The following is a 17,307-nucleotide window of genomic DNA, read 5'->3' as shown; positions in this document are numbered from 1 at the left end:
ATCTAAGAATGCTCTGCTTCTGTATAAAGAGTACATTTAAAGAAATTGTGATGTGTCAGCTTTCCAGATCTTTGTAGTTATTCCACCATTCTATTTTCAGGCCATGGGGACAGTAATAGTCGGAACATCCCCACTCTGGTAAAGGATATTAGCAATGTTGGTGAGGTGTCGTGTGGAAGCTCTCACACCATTGCCTTGTCTAAAGATGGACGAACTGTCTGGTCTTTTGGGGGAGGAGATAATGGTATGTATATTTTGCTTTCTTATTTTTTTGTTTCACTGTCAGTGCCCTGAACAAATTTAGTTTAAATTCTGGTGCATAATGCATTGTGTACTAAGTAGAAACCTGTTTCCCAGGAAAGTTGGGCCATGGAGACACTAACAGGGTATACAAACCAAAGGTGGTAGAAGCACTACAGGGAATGTTCACTCGGAAGGTGTGTGCAGGAAGTCAGTCCTCCCTGGCTCTGACATCAACTGGACAGGTATAGTAGTGTTGTTGAATGGAACTTACAGTACAGTAATACTGTATGTGACTACCAGGTTCGATCTTTTTTCTTTACTTTTATTTCCTAGTTTTTTGTATGCAGTTCCTCAAACATATTTTATTGTTAGGTCTATGCTTGGGGCTGTGGAGCGTGCCTGGGGTGTGGATCGTCAGAAGCAACTGCCTTGCGTCCCAAGCTTATTGAAGAGCTGGCTGCCACCAGAATAGTGGACATTTCAATAGGAGACAGTCACTGCCTTGCGCTGTCACATGGTATAGTCCATATTTGCCTTTAAAATAGGGTGGGCAATTCATGTTTGAAGTTCCTCTTGTGTCATGTGAACAAAATGTGTTAATGTATATTTTTTTTAACTTTTTCAAAACAACCACATGCTGATTTCTGGTATAGTCTGACAAACATTTTTACTTAGACATTTACCAGCAATTAGCGGTTACATCCAGAAAGCTTTTTCACAAGAGAAGAAGAGTGGAGTTTCTCCCAGATGTGACTTTGGCTTGATGTAGGAACTGGAGAATTGCTTAATACTGTACATCTATGGGAAGATGTATGAAGCAGTGAAAAGAGTGTGCCAGTGGAGAAGTTGCTCATGGCAACCAGTCAGCTTTGAAGTAACACTTATCAAGTGCATTCTATAAATTTATACTTCGCGGCAGATTAGCTGCCATGGACAACTTCTCCACTCTTTTCACTGCTTCGTACATCTACCCCCTAGTGTACACACTTTGGGTCTGATGTGGGGTCGCACACAATGCAGATGTCTGACGCAATGTTGTCTTTTTCTTTCTTCTGTGCATGCGTCTGCCACGCTGCTTATGCAGCCAGATAGAATGTGCAATCAGTCAGAGTTGCCGTTTAGGTGCATGGAAGACGCACAGTCTAAGAAATGCATTGAGTGTTCCTGGTTGGTAAGATGGAGGTGCCTTTGCGGACACCAAAATATAATCCATCTTATGGGCGTGTTATATGAGTGTTGTGGGCGTGTCACTGAAAGTGGTTGCGCACAAAGATGCTTAACTGCACACATAGGAGGTCATGCTCGGACGGAAAAACTGCCCTGCCATAGGGCTGGTGCAAATTTCAGTAATGCGACCGATGGTATTTCAGCTTTGACATACGCTGACAATGGGAGTTTCAGTCCTTGCATATTCGGACAAACTGGGTATGGGCTTTGTGGCAGCATTTGCATAAAGTTGCAGATGGGCAGCTGCCAAACGACACTGATACGGCTGCATCAGACTCCCAATCAGCCCAGTTGTGTAATTTTGCTTTACTGTCTGTTTCTGCATAAGTTGGGTTACTAGTGCCATATATTTTTGCATAAGTGGGTTACTAGTGTCCTATAGCTCTGCATAAGTGGGTTACTAGTGTCATATATTTCTATATAAGTGGGTTACTACACTAGTGTCATATATTTGTGCATAAGTTGGGTTACTAGTGTCATATATTTCTCTTTCATCCATCTGGGGGACGCTGCGCACTTACTGATGGGTTCGAGTGTGTGGGATGGGGAGTTTGGCACAGAACCTATGGAAACTAACTCCTCCCCCTCTAACCCCTCCCATCTCCAGCCCGATTAGCAGATCACCTCAGTTTTAGTTTTGTGCCTGAGGAGTACAGGCACAGATTTCTCTTTTTTTTTTTTTTTTTTTTGTTTCTTTTGATTTTATTTAAGTATGCTTAGTCCCTGTTTACGGGAGACAAGCATGCTGAGAGTGGGGTTAGTTGTGTGTCTCTCACTCTTCAGAGCCTCTAAGTAGCCACCACACTCTTAGTCACTGGGGCTTACTGGATACAGGTTGGACTTCCTAGGAGGCACTGTGCGGGTAAGATAGCCACAACCTGCCTGTGCAGCGATGGGCTGTTATTCCATGGTTTTTTATTTATATATGCAGGATAGCACGGATCCGGGTCCTGTCTGAACGGCGTGCTCCATTACACCTGACGTAGAGCAGCCTAGTGTGTCTACAGACCAGTCTGTCCCTCTATGGGCCAAAAGCATGGCGAGGCTACTGCTGATTTCTCTAACGTCCTAAGTGGATGCTGGGGACTCCGTAAGGACCATGGGGAACAGCGGCTCCGCAGGAGACTGGGCACAAAAGTAAAGCTTTAGAACTACCTGGTGTGCACTGGCTCCTCCCCCCATGACCCCCCTCCAAGCCTCAGTTAGATTTTTGTGCCCGAACGAGAAGGGTGCACACTAGGTGGCTCTCCTGAGCTGCTTAGTGAAAAGTTTAGTTTTAGGTTTTTTATTTTCAGTTAGACCTGCTGGCAACAGGCTCACTGCATCGAGGGACTAAGGGGAGAAGAAGCGAACTCACCTGCGTGCAGAGTGGATTGGGCTTCTTAGGCTACTGGACATTAGCTCCAGAGGGACGATCACAGGCCCAGCCATGGATGGGTCCCAGAGCCGCGCCGCCGGCCCCCTTACAGAGCCAGAAGACAGAAGAGGTCCGGAAAATCGGCGGCAGAAGACGTCCTGTCTTCAACAAGGTAGCGCACAGCACTGCAGCTGTGCGCCATTGCTCTCAGCACACTTCACACTCCGGTCACTGAGGGTGCAGGGCGCTGGGGGGGGCGCCCTGAGACGCAATAAAAACACCTTGGATGGCAAAAAATGCATCACATATAGCTCCTGGGCTATATGGATGAATTTAACCCCTGCCAGAATACATAGAAAAACGGGAGATAGGCTCCGCCCCCTTATCGGCGGCCTTATCTCCTCAGCACACTGGCGCTATTTTCCCTCACAGCTCCGTTGGAGGGAAGCTCCCTGGCTCTCCGCTGCAGTCACTACACTACAGAAAGGGTTAAAAAAGAGAAGGGGGGCACTAATTACGCGCAGTATTAAAGATACAGCAGCTATAAGGGGAAAAACACTTATATAAGGTTATCCCTGTATATATATATATATATAGCGCTCTGGTGTGTGCTGGCAAACTCTCCCTCTGTCTCCCCAAAGGGCTAGTGGGGTCCTGTCCTCTATCAGAGCATTCCCTGTGTGTGTGCTGTATGTCGGTACGTTTGTGTCGACATGTATGAGGAGAAAAATGATGTGGAGACGGAGCAGATTGCCTGTAATAGTGATGTCACCCCCTAGGGGGTCGACACCTGAGTGGATGAGCTGTTGGAAGGAATTACGTAACAGTGTCAGCTCTGTATAAAAGACAGTGGTTGACATGAGACAGCCGGCTACTCAGCTTGTGCCTGTCCAGACGTCTCATAGGCCGTCAGGGGCTCTAAAGCGCCCGTTACCTCAGATGGCAGATATAGACGCCGACACGGATACTGACTCCAGTGTCGACGGTGAAGAGACAAATGTGACTTCCAGTAGGGCCACACGTTACATGATTGAGGCAATGAAAAATGTTTTACACATTTCTGATAATACGAGTACCACCAAAAAGGGGTATTATGTTCGGTGAGGAAAAACTACCTGTAGTTTTCCTGAATCTGAGAAATTAAATGAGGTGTGTGATGATGCGTGGTTTTCCCCCGATAACAACTGATAATTTCTAAAATGTTATTGGCATTATATCCTTTCCCGCCAGAGGTTAGGGTGCGTTGGGAAACACCCCCTAGGGTGGATAAAGCGCTCACACGCTTGTAAGAACAAGGGCTCTACCCTCTCCTGAGATGGCCGCCCTTAAGGATCCTGCTGATAGAAAGCAGGAGGGCATCCTAAAAGGTATTTACACACATACTGGTGTTATACTGCGACCAGCAATCGCCTCAGCCTGGATGTGCAGTGCTGGGTTGGCGTGGTCGGATTCCCTGACTGAAAATATTGATACCCTAGATAGGGACAGTATATTATTGCCTATAGAGCATTTAAAAGATGCATTTCTATATATGCGTGATGCACAGCGGAATATTTGCCGACTGGCATCAAGTCTAAGTGCGTTGTCCATTTCTACCAGTAGAGGGTTATGGACACGACAGTGGTCAGGTGATGCGGATTCCAAACGGCATTTGGAAGTATTGCCTTATTAAGGGGAGGAGTTATTTGGGGTCGGTCTTTCAGACCTGGTGGCCACGGCAACAGCTGGGAAATCCACGTTTGTACCCCAGGTCGCCTCTCAACATGAGAAGACGCCGTATTATCAGGCGCAGTCTTTTCGTGGGCAAGCGGGCAAAAGGTTCCTCATTTCTGCCCCGTGACAGAGGGAGAGGAAAAAGGCTGCAGAAATCAGCCAGTTCCCAGGAACAGAAACCCTCTCCCGCCTCTGCCAAGCCCTCAGTATGACGCTGGGGCTTTACAAGCAGAATCAGGCACGGTGGGGGCCCGTCTCAATGAATTTCAGCGCGCAGTGGGCTCACTCGCAAGTAGACCCCTGGATCCTTCAGGTGATATCTCAGGGGTACAAATTGGAATTCGAGACGTCTCCCCCTCGCCGTTTCCTAAAGTCGGCTTTACCGATGTCTCCTTCTGACAGGGAGACAGTTTTGGAAGCCATTCACAAGCTGTATTCCCAGCAGGTGATAATCAAGGTACCCCTCCTGCAACAGGGAACGGGGTATTATTCCACACTGTTGTGGTACCGAAGCCGGACGGCTCGGTGAGACCGATTCTAAATCTAAAATCTTTGAACACTTACATACAGAGGTTCAAATTCAAGATTGAGTCACTCAGAGCAGTGATTGCGAACCTGGAAGAAGAGGACTATATGATGTCTCGGTACATCAAGGATGCTTACCTTCATGTCCCAATTTACCCTTCTCACCAAGGGTACTTCAGGTTTATGGTACAGAACTGTCACTATCAGTTTCAGACGCTGCCGTATGGATGGTCCACGGCACCCCGGGTCTTTACCAAGGTAATGGCCGAAATGATGATACTCCTTCAAAGGAAGGGAATTTTAGTTATCCCTTACTTGGACGATTCCCTGATAAGGGTAAGATCCAGGGAACAGTTGGAGGTCGGTGTAGCACTATCTCAGGTAGTGTTGCGGCAGCACGATTGGATTCTCAATATTCCAAAATCACAGCTGATTCCGACGACTCGTCTTCTGTTCTTAGGGATGATCCTGGACACAGTTCAGAAAAAGGTGTTTCTCCCGGAGGAGAAAGTCAGGGAGTTATCCGAGCTAGTCGGGAACCTCCTATAACCGAGCCAAGTCTCAGTACATCAATGAGATGGTTCTGGAAAAAATGGTGGCTTCCTATGAAGCAATCCCATGCGGCAGATTCCACGCAAGAACTTTCCAGTGGGACCTGCTGGACAAATGGTCTGGGTCGCATCTTCAGATGCATCAGCGGATAACCCTGTCACTAAGCACAAGGGTGTCTCTCCTGTGGTGGTTGCAGAGTGCTCATCTTCTAGAGGGCCGCACATTCAGGACTGGGTCCTGGTGACCACGGATGCCAGCCTGCGAGGCTGGGGAGCAGTCACACAGGGAAGGAATTTCCAGAGCTTATGGTCAAGCCTGGAGACATCACTTCACATAAATATCCTGAAGCTAAGGGCCATTTACAATGCTCTAAGCTCAGCAAGACCTCTGCTTCAAGGTCACCCGGAGTTGATCCATTCGGACAACATCACGGCAGTCACCCACGTAAACAGACAGGGCGACACAAGAAGCAGAAGGGCAATGGCAGAGGCTGCAAGGATTCTTCGCTGGGCGGAAAATCATGTGATAGCACTGTCAGCAGTATTCATTCCGGGAGTGGACAACTGGGAAGCAGACTTCCTCAGCAGACACGACCTCCACCCGGGAGAGTGGGGACTTCACCCAGAAGTCTTCCACATGTTTATAAAACTCGACAAGTATTGCGCCAGGTCAAGGGACCCTCAGGCAATAGCTGTAGACGCTCTGGTAACACAGTGGGTGTACCAGTCAGTGTATGTGTTCCCTCCTCTGCCTCTCATAACCAAGGTACTGAGAATTATAAGATGGAGAGGAGTAAGCACTATATTCGTGGCTCCGGATTGGCCAAGAAGGACTTGGTAACCGGAACTTCAAGAGATGCTCACGGAGGATCCGTGGCCTCTACCTCTAAGAAGGGACCTGCTCCAGCAAGGACCCTGTCTGTTCCAAGACTTACCGCGGCTGCGTTTAACGGCAGGGCGGTTGAACGCCGGATCCTGAAGGAAAAAGGCATTCCGGATGAAGTCATCCCTATCCTGATCAAAGCCAGGAAAGATATAACCGCAAAACATTATCACCGCATTTGGCGAAAATATGTTGCGTGGTGCGAGGCCAGTAAGGCCCAGACGGAGGAATTTTCAACTAGGTCGATTCCTACATTTCCTGCAAACAGGAGTGTCTATGGGCCTGAAATGGGGGTCCATTAAGGTTCAAATTTCGGCCCTGTCAATTTTCTTCCAAAAAGAACTAGCTTCAGTCCCTGAAGTTCAGACGTTTGTGAAAGGGGTACTGTATATACAGCCTCCTTTTGTGCCTCCAGTGGCACCTTGGGATCTAAATGTAGTTTTGGGTTCCAAAAGTCACATTGGTTTGAACCACTTAAATATGTGGAGTTAAAATATCTCACATGGAAAGTGGTCATGCTGTTGGCCCTGGCCTGGGCCAGGTGCGTGTCAGAATTGGCGGCTTTATCCTGTAAAAGCCCTCATCTGATTTTCCATTCGGACAGGGCGGAATTGAGGACTTGTCCTCAGTTTCTCCCTAAGGTGGTTTTCAGCGTTTCACCTGAATCAACCTATTGTGGTGCCTGCGGCTACTAGGGACTTGGAGGACTCCAAGTTGCTAGACGTTGTCAGAGCCCTGGAAATATAGGTTTCCAGGACGGCTGGAGTCAGAAAATCTGACTCGTTGTTTATTCTGTATGCACCCAACAAGCTGGGTGCTCCTGCTTCTAAGCAGACTATTGCTCGTTGGATTTGTAGTACAATTCAGCTTGCACATTCTGTGGCAGGCCTGCCACAGCCAAAATCTGTAAAAGCCCATTCCACAAGGAAGGTGGGCTCATCTTGGGCGGCTGCCCGAGGGGTCTCGGCTTTACAACTTTGCCGAGCAGCTACTTGGTCAGGAGCAAATACGTTTGTAAAATTCTACAAATTTGATACCCTGGCTGAGGAGGACCGGGAGTTCTCTCATTTGGTGCTGCAGAGTCATCCGCACTCTCCCGCCCGTTTGGGAGCTTTGGTATAATCCCCATGGTCCTTACGGAGTCCCCAGCATCCACTTAGGACGTTAGAGAAAATAAGAATTTACTTACCGATAATTCTATTTCTCGTAGTCCGTAGTGGATGCTGGGCGCCCATCCCAAGTGCGGATTGTCTGCAATACTGGTACATAGTTATTGTTACCAAAAAAATCGGGTTATTGCTGTAGTGAGCCATCTTTTCTAGAGGCTCCTCTGTTATCATGCTGTTAACTGGGTTTAGATCACAAGTTATATGGTGTGATTGGTGTGGCTGGTATGAGTCTTACCCGGGATTCAAAATCCTTCCTTATTGTGTACGCTCGTCCGGGCACAGTATCCTAACTGAGGCTTGGAGGGGGGTCATGGGGGGAGGAGCCAGTGCACACCAGGTAGTTCTAAAGCTTTACTTTTGTGCCCAGTCTCCTGCGGAGCCGCTGTTCCCCATGGTCCTTACGGAGTCCCCAGCATCCACTACGGACTACGAGAAATAGAATTATCGGTAAGTAAATTCTTATTTTGCGCCGATCGCAGTCAAGTACTGATTCTAGTCAATCTAATGTAGAGCCTCCATGGGCAAGAAATATGGGCAAGGGTCTTTCAGACTTAGCACAGTCTATTAACAAGTTTGTCGCTTCTTCAGGTCCCGTGGCTAGTAAACGACAGCATCAGCTTCCCGCTATCACATTCTCAGGAGAGGAATTCGATCAGGTAGCCACCCCCCTGGAAGAAGGCGAATTGGATTCTGAGTGGGAGGATGCTTCTGGTTGGGAAGAAGAAGATATGTCTTCCTGTTCAGGTGTCGGGTTATTGATAGAGGCCATCCGTCAGACTCTTAATCTTCAGGATGCGGTGGAGGCGGAGACTTCATCGGGCTTCTTCAAACGCCAGAAAAGACATGTAACGATCTTTGCTTCATATACACATTTTCCATAGATTTTAAAAGAGCCTTGGCTTAAGCCGGACTCACGCTTTCAGGCTCCTAAAAAATTACGATTTTTATATCCATTTGCAGAGGAAGATACAAAGTTCTTGGAAACTGCACCAAAGGTGGATGCTCCTATCTCTCATTTGGCAAATGCTACGGTAATCCCTTCGGTACAATCTGTGACATTGAAGGATTCGATGGATCGGAAGATTGAAGCGATTCTTAAATCTGTTTTTACCTAATCAGGTATTTCGCTGCGTCCAATGTTAGCTAGTGCCTGGGTCTTTAAGGGACTTGATGACTGGCTAGCTCAAGTAATTTCTGGTATGCAGTCGGATGATCCGTCAGAGGCTATTCAACTAGCTGAACAAATTTTGGAAGCTCTCGCTTATGTTGGAGAAGCCTTGTTGGACTCGTCCTCGTTACAATCACGGGTATCTGCTCTAGCGGATAAGGAGAGGCGTTCACTATGGCTTCGTGTTTGGAACGCGGATTCTGATTCAAAATGGACTTTGACAGCCGTTCCGTTTGAGGGTGAATTTCTTTTTGGCCCGGAACTTAAAAAGATTATTTCCGACACTATGGGTGGCAAGAGCCCGTTTCTTCCAAGTGCCTCTCAAAAATCAAAGCCAACGAAATTTTGGTCCTTTCGTACTCAAAGCAGGGGTGATGTCCAGTCCTTTCGAGCCTTCTCACGATTTCCACGCAGAGGTGCATACCGTGGTAGAGGCGCACAGGCACCTCGTAGACCGGCAGCCAAGCCTACCGATAAACCTGCCGCATGACTCGGGGAGCAATAAGGAGGGATCCTTGGTGGTGGGAGCACGATTACTACAGTTCAAAGACAAGTGGCTTCTGTCACATCCAGATCGATGGGTGACAGGGGTCATAACCCGGGGTTACATTTTGGACCTCGAGGAACCTGTTCCAAACCGTTTTTTCGGAACTCCTCTCCCACGCGATCCCTTCAGACGACAAGCACTCATTCAGGCTACTTACACACTTTTTTTCAGCAAGGAGTAATTTCTTCAGTTCCCAGATCTCAAGAGGGTCAGGGATTTTACTCAAGTCTTTTTCTGGTAAACAAACCGGACGGTTCATTTCGTCCCATTTTAAACCTAAAATGCCTCAATCCGTATCTTTCCACTCACAAATTCAAGATGGAGTCGATACGTTCGATCATCGCGGCCATGGCACCGGAGGAGTATTTGGCATCTATCGACATAAAAGACGCATACCTTCCTATTCCAATTTGGTCAGGTCATTAATAATAATAATAATAATAATAATAATAATAATTTTATTTATATAGCGCTCTTTCTCCAATAGGACCCAAGGCGCTTAACAGATACATAGCATAATATAGTACAGAAAATAATGAACTACATTTTCATAAAATACAGAAGCATGAAGATACTAAAAGGGACATTATGGAAATGCTTGAGTAAACAGAAAGGTCTTGAGTCTACTTTTGAAGGATTCTATAGTTGGGGCCTCTCGCACTGTGCGGGGAAGTGAGTTCCATAGAGTCGGAGCCGCATGACTAAAAGCTCGACCCCCAGATGAATTACGGTAGATTCTAGGTACTGCTAAAAGTCCTTCATCTACAGATCGCAGTAATCGAGTGGGGCAGTATGGGGTCAGAAGCTGTTTCAGGTACCTTGGGCCTTGGTCATGTAATGCTTTGAAACTCAGTAAGCCAATCTTGAAGATGATTTGCCATCGTACAGGCAGCCAGTGAAGGGAGTAGAGGATGGGTGTTATGTGGCTAGAACGGGGCTGGTTGGTTAATAGCCTGGCAGCTGTGTTTTGCACCAGCTGTAAGCGCTGCAATTCTTTTGCTGGTAGACCAAGGTAGAGGGCATTACAGTAGTCTAAACGAGATGATACAAATGCATGTATGACTTTTGGCATATCATCTGAGGGAATTAAGTGCTTGATTCTGGCTATGTTCCTCAGGTGAAAGAATGAGGATTTGATTGTGGCTGATATCTGATGTTTAAGTGTCAAGCCACCATCCAGGACAACGCCAAGATTCCGCACACGATCACTGGTCTGTAATTCTGAATCCCAGAGTGTAAGTCCAGTTGGTTGGCTATGCTGCAGTCTTGTCCTTTGATGTTGCGGTCGTATCATAAGGATCTCTGTTTTATCCGGGTTCAGGCGCAGCCAACTGGCGCTCATCCACTCCAGTAGTTCAGCTAGACAGCCATTTAGGGTTGCTATTGGGTTATCAGTGCCCGGAGCAAAGGACAAGTACAGTTGTGTATCATCTGCATAGCAGTGGTAGACCAGGCCATGGCGCCTGATTATTTCGCCCAATGGGAGCATGTATACTGCAAAAAGCATGGGGGATAGTATAGAACCTTGTGGGACACCACATGGCAATGGTACTGGTGGTGATGAGTATAATCCAGATGATACTCTCTGTGACCTGCCTGTGAAAAATGATTTGAACCAGCTTAGAACTGTGCCATCCAGACCACAGAAATGTATCAGTCGCTCAATCAGAAGCCCATGGTCCACGGTATCAAATGCTGCCGAGAGATCCAGAAGGATTAATATTGAACAGTCACCTCTGTCTTTTGCCATCAGAAGATCATTTAACACACACACCAGGGCTGTTTCAGTGCTATGTCTTCTCCTGAATCCTGATTGAAATGGATCATAAATATCATGGGTTGTCAGGCGGGTTTCCAGTTGATTTGCAACAACTTTCTCAATAACCTTTCCTAGGAAAGGAAGGTTTGATACCGGTCTGTAGTTGGTCATGCAGTCGGGATCTAAATTAGGTTTTTTAAGAAGCGGTCTAACAATTGCTTCCTTTAGGGGTCCAGGAAAAATGCCTGTCTGCAAAGAGCATTGAACAATTTTTGTAATGACAGGACCAATTATATCCATACAACCTATTAGAAGCTTGGTTGAGGTTGAACAACTGTTGAGGTTCGCTCTAGGCCCTTGGTGTTTCCAGTTTCGAGCTCTTCCTTTTGGTCTATCCACGGCCCCTCGGGTATTTACAAAAATATTGGGTCACGTGGTGGCCATCTTCAGGTGTCAGGGGGTCAACATTACTCCTTACCTGGACGATTTGTTGATAAAGGCTCCGTCACCGGACCTTCTTCAACAACATCTACAACACACCATGGACACTCTCCAATCCTTCGGATGGATTGTGAATTTCCGGAAGTCTTCCTTGATTCCCTCTCAGGAGATGATTTTCCTAGGTCTCCTGTTCAACACGAGACGTCAGAAGGTTTTTCTTCCTCAGGACAGACTTCAGGATCTGCAATCCAGAGTCCGCTCCCTGATACAAGTACCAAGGATCTCGGTACTTCGATGTATGGAGGTGTTGGGCAAGATGGTGGCGACGTTCGAAGCAGTACCATATGCCAGATTCCATGCTCGGGCCCTTCAGGCTCAGATTCTGGGGTTTTGGGATCTAACGAGCCCACATCTGGACTTGCAATTGTGCCGGCTGTCGGTTCGGACTCGACAGTCTCTCCATTGGTGGCTTCACAGTCCCAATCTGACCAGGGGGGCACTGTTCGCTGTTTGGTCTTGGATGATGGTCACCACGGACACCAGCCTAGTCGGTTGGGCGGTGTTTCAATCTCAGCACTTCCAAGGTCTCTGGAACGATCAAGAATCGAGTTTACCGATCAACATTCTCGAGTTAAGAGCAATTCGTTATGCTCTACTTCAGGTACAAAACGAAGTCCAAAGTCGTCCAGTGCACATTCAATCGGACAACGCCACGGCGGTGGCCTAGATAAACAAACAGGGCGGAACTCGCAGTTGGAGAGCCATGCAGGAGGTCGCCCATATCCTACAGTGGGCAGAACGGTGGGTTCCGACCATCTCCGCAATTCACATTCCAGGAGTGGACAACTGGGAAGCGGATTTCTTGAGCCGTCACACGATTAATCCGGGAGAATGGGAACTTCATCAGGAGGTCTTTCTAGCCCTAGTGTCTGTGGGGAACACCCGACATCGATCTCATGGCATCCCGTCTAAACCGAAAGCTACCTCAGTACGGATCGCGAACTCAGGACCCTCAAGCAACACTAATCGATGCATTTTCGCCTGGGATATGTGTTTCCACCAATTCCCTTGATACCACGTCTACTTCAACGTATCCGGAGAGAGGGTCTTCCGGTCATTCTTATAGCACCAAACTGGCCTCGTCGTCAGTGGTACACTCTTCTCCGCAGCATGGTGACCAAGGAACCGTTCCATCTGCCCCTGCGACCCGATCTCCTGCTACAAGGTCCTTGTCTCCACCACGATTTAAATCGTCTGGCTTTGACGGCTTGGTTCTTGAATACAGCATTTTAAGAGCAAAAGGGTTATCTTGATCGGTGGTGAAGACTATGCTTCAGGCTAGGAAGCCGGTCACTTCTCGTAGTTATTGAGGGCTCATTCGACTAGGGCTGTGGGAGCTTCCTGGGCTGTTCGCGGTGGTGTTTCTGTCGAGCAGCTGTGTAGGGCGGCGACCTGGTCGTCCGTGCATACCTTTACTAAGTTTTACAGTTTTCATACTTTCAGTTTGGAGACTGCCTCTGTTGGGCGTCAAATTTTGCAGACAGCTATGCCGTCTGTTTCTCCCTCCTCTAATTAGCTTGCTTTGGGAAATCCCATCAGTAAGTGTGCAGCGTCCCCCAGATGGATGAAAGAGAAAAGGGGATTTTTGTTACTTACCATAAAATCTCTTTCTCTGATTCCATCTGGGGGACGCTGCGATCCCTCCCGTAGTTTTGTCTGGAATTATTGGTTATGTTCTGTTCTGTCTCTTCCGGCTTTGCTAAACGTAAACTGAGGTGATCTGCTAGTCAGGCTGGAGATGGGAGGGGTTAGAGGGGGGAGGAGTTAGTTTCTATAGGTTCTGTGCCAAACTCCCCATCCCACACACTCTAACCCATCAGTAAGTGCGCAGCGTCCCCCAGATGGAATCAGAGAAAGAGATTTTACGGTAAGTAACAAAAATCCCCTTTTCTGCATAAGTTGGGTTTCTAGTGTCCTATATTTCTGCATAAGTTGGGCTACTAGTGTCATATATTTCTGCATAAGTTGGCTTACTAGTGACCAAATTCTATCTGTTGTGTTTATTTTTTAATATAAGATAATGAAGTATATGCTTGGGGTAACAATTCAATGGGACAGTGTGGACAAGGCAATTCAACTGGTCCCATTACTAAACCGAAAAAAGTGAGTGGACTGGATGGAGTGGCTATACAGCAGATCTCGGCCGGCACGTCACACAGCCTGGCATGGACATCTCTACCTAGAGACAGGTGAAGACAAATATATATATTTTTTAAATAAAGTACACTGGAATAGTCTTATGTTAAAGTAGTAGTGTTATCTAGCATTTTTCAAAGTGATGATTATATGCCTAGTAACATTGTTCTGACCCCACTCCAAAGTGTCATCATTTGTCTTTCTGAGTGACAGGAGTTTGATTGTGTTATTTTTTTTATTAAATAGTGCTCTATCGTTATTGGTGAATTATAATAAAATAGATTAGGCTATTATGGAATCTAGGTGTTCTCGTTGAAACCTTGTTTGTACAAGAATGTAATTTCTGGATTATTATATTATAAGGAAATTCTGTGTTCTAATAACGCACAGTAAGTTTAAAATACTGTACACTGTATTAATTTTGGTGACTTGCATAATAATTAAGAGGTACCGAATGTGGGACATACTGTAACTGATTCTGCATTACATCTGGGAATCTTGGCATTCATCTAACAGTTTTGCATCTAACAGTTATCCATACTTGCCTACCTGACCCTCTCCATGAGGGAGAAAATGCTCTGTTCCTGGACTTTCCTGGTAATGTATGATTGTGATCACCTGTGGTGAAACACCTTTCTTATCAATTAACTAGCTCACCACATGTCATGGCAATCATACATTTCCTGGAAAGTCCAGGAACAGAGCATTTTCTCCCTCATGGAGAGGGTCAGGTAGGCAAGTATGCAGTTATCCATTGATTGATTCTATTAGATGCGAAATGGATGAAAATTTCTTAACAGTTCAACTAACTTGTCTGAATGACATTTGTTTCAGTTTTCCAGTGTTTGGGAGTAAATGGACATCCATACATTTGCTCCCATACTGTACATTACCAGATATTTATTCCAACCAGCCACCTAGTTGCATGATTGGACAGACAACCGTAAAGTGTATGGTAAAAGATTACCTTTCCAACCAGCCAATGCATTAATTTAACTAATTTGTCTGAACGACCATTTTTGTCAGTTTTCTGGCATTTGTGAGCAAATGGTTGTCCTTTGCTGCCATACATTACCATTTTTGTAAAAACCAGCCAACTGGTTGGAAAGATCATCTTTAGGTGCATGGCTAGCTTAATACTATGGGGCATAATAGCACACAGTTGATACTAATATCAACTGTGCTCTAACTCTATTTTATGTTGTATTTTTGTTCCAGAGAACAAACCTATTAATAATAATACAAAATGTTTTCACTAACTAAATATGTAGCATACTGTAAGTATTAAATTTATAAAATAGAAAAATCCTCCAAAATCAAGAAATAACATAAGGGCCTAAAATCATATGGACCAAAATAAAATAAAATAAAAAATATGCTAAATGTTTTGACTGATGGGTAGAACGGGACGTTTCACAGCCGCTGGCTGCTTCCTCATTTAGTGAAAGTGTTTCTCCTAACATCGCTGAGCAGTCCTCCTGTATTTTTAATTTGTACCGTAAAGGTTGAGGAAACGCGTTTATTTCCCTAGGCTGTAGGTACAGGGTACCCTTTGGCGTCACCCATAACCCCTCAATCCCGTGTTATTGTGTATGTCATCTTAAATGATGTATGCTGAGGTTTTGCAATGATGTGAAAGAGAATTATGTAGACTTGTAGACTGGAGTTAAGAGTGTTTTACAAGCTTGTATTTACACACTTAAACACCATAGAGGCACTTTGATGTTCCCCAAAATACTGTAAACACTTTTTCATTTGCTATAATATTTCCATAATTTATAAAAGTTCCAAATGATAACCATTTGACACCCATGTAAATGCCTCCAATACTTTATGGACACTAACAGCCATCTGTCCTGCTAACTTATTTGCCACTGTTTAGGGGGTTCAGGATGATTTCCCCACTCCTTCATGTTGGTCGCACACTACAGATTATACCTGCAATATCCGCAACTTCCCATTTCTAATTGAATTGTGCGGTTATCTGGAACCTGCTTCATGAAAGTATAAATATCTTGGGAAATGTGCACAGTGATAACCTGTGAGCGGAGGGCACAGGGCTTCCCCCAGAGAAAGCCAATTACAGAAGCGTGATATCCATAGTGGAGTGCAAACGTGTTAGACAATGTAGTTTATTTGATAGGTACTTTCTCCTCTTTTAAAACTAATGACTTTATTGTTGCATATTCTATGGGGTAGATTTAATTTGCTTTAAAATCTCTTTATTCAGTTTTCTAAGGCTTTAATAACACTGGTTAAATTAACAACCAAAGTATGATCTGCAATCTTTGCTTTAGCAAAGTGTCAGGAGCATTCCGTCCCCTCACTAACCTGACCAGATGGCTCAGTAAGAGCTCTGCTGACTGCAGACATTCTGCTAGACTCCTTGGGCACAAAAAGATAGTGGAGCGAAATGGGGCCCTGAAGCAGGTACATAGAAGTACCATACTACCTGCTACCCCTGCTACTGCCGCACTTGCAGCCCTGACTCCATTATTTCACAGAGCGATAATACTTTAAGCACTGCAGGTAACATCAGAGTTGACACAAGACGAAGCGTTTGCAAAAGGGTGGGTATACAGCTCTATTCGCTTACCTCCTTACTGGGACCAGCAAACTGCATTTCATTGACTTTAAATAACATTCATGTTTGCAAGGCCTTCAACTACACAGGGCTATCTATATATTAAGTTACTGGCATGTAGCCTCCATACAATCATGCTGCAACTGGTTGTAAATGACGATGGGCGACAATGGTACATATGATCTCCACGCCCGACATTTCTGAGTGTGTCCATTGGATACAGTCTCTGGTGATGATTGTTCAGTGTTTACATGCTACATAATTATGAATTGCATTCATGCTGCTGGTATTTCTGCATCCTTACAGACAAGTGGTTGCTTGGCATCGTCCCTACTGTGTTGATTTGGAAGAAAGTACCTTCTTCCATTTGCGATCGTTTTTGGAACGATACTGTGAGAAAATAAATAGTGAAGTTCCTCCGTCACCTTTCCCATCATCCAGGTACTCCTCCTTGATTTCACAATGGTTGCATATAAATAAGTGGACAGTTGTTAGCTATGACTAGTCTGTGGTGACGGGGAATCATTTTGGGTAAGCTCTTCTCATTGCCTTTTGCATGCTTCTTAATAGGTTGTAGTATAGCTTTTGTACATTTGATGTACAGTAGATTGTTGTTAATAGTTTGTTATCCTTGTCTCTTGAAGAGAACACCATAGCTTTCTAAAGCTGTGTCTTAAGATGCTGTCAAATCATCTAGCCCTTGCTTTGGCGGGAGGAGTTGCTACCAGCATCTTGGGTCGACAAGCAGGCCCTCTACGCAACTTGCTCTTTCGCCTAATGGATGCTAGTGTCCCAGATGAGATTCAGGAGGTAAGATCTTTAAGATTTCACCCATTAATGAATACTGCTGCTAACTCATTGTACAATAGATAGCACTATCTGAATTGGGAATTATTCATACCTTTAGTTTACAGCAGCAATCCTAATCACTGACCAGCTTCTTA

General features: G+C 45.6%; 1 protein-coding gene across 9 annotated transcripts in view; it reads left to right on the top strand.

The window, feature by feature from the left end:
• The window catches only part of HERC1 (HECT and RLD domain containing E3 ubiquitin protein ligase family member 1), a 475,564-nt gene that overhangs the window by 90,531 nt on the left and 367,726 nt on the right, over positions 1 to 17,307 (top strand). For all 9 annotated transcript variants that reach the window (XM_063926542.1, XM_063926546.1, XM_063926547.1 and 6 more), the window contains 6 exons: positions 101 to 244; positions 358 to 485; positions 616 to 760; positions 13,661 to 13,832; positions 16,670 to 16,804; positions 17,008 to 17,173. In XM_063926542.1, coding sequence (XP_063782612.1) covers positions 101 to 244; positions 358 to 485; positions 616 to 760; positions 13,661 to 13,832; positions 16,670 to 16,804; positions 17,008 to 17,173 — 890 coding nt within the window. The remainder of the gene's footprint in view (positions 1 to 100; positions 245 to 357; positions 486 to 615; positions 761 to 13,660; positions 13,833 to 16,669; positions 16,805 to 17,007; positions 17,174 to 17,307) is intronic.

The sequence above is a fragment of the Pseudophryne corroboree genome, chromosome 6 (genome assembly GCF_028390025.1).
Source record: "Pseudophryne corroboree isolate aPseCor3 chromosome 6, aPseCor3.hap2, whole genome shotgun sequence".
NCBI lineage: Eukaryota > Metazoa > Chordata > Amphibia > Anura > Myobatrachidae > Pseudophryne > Pseudophryne corroboree.
The sequence above is the reverse complement of the archived record's forward strand: the minus strand, read 5'-3'. Positions and strand labels throughout refer to the sequence as shown.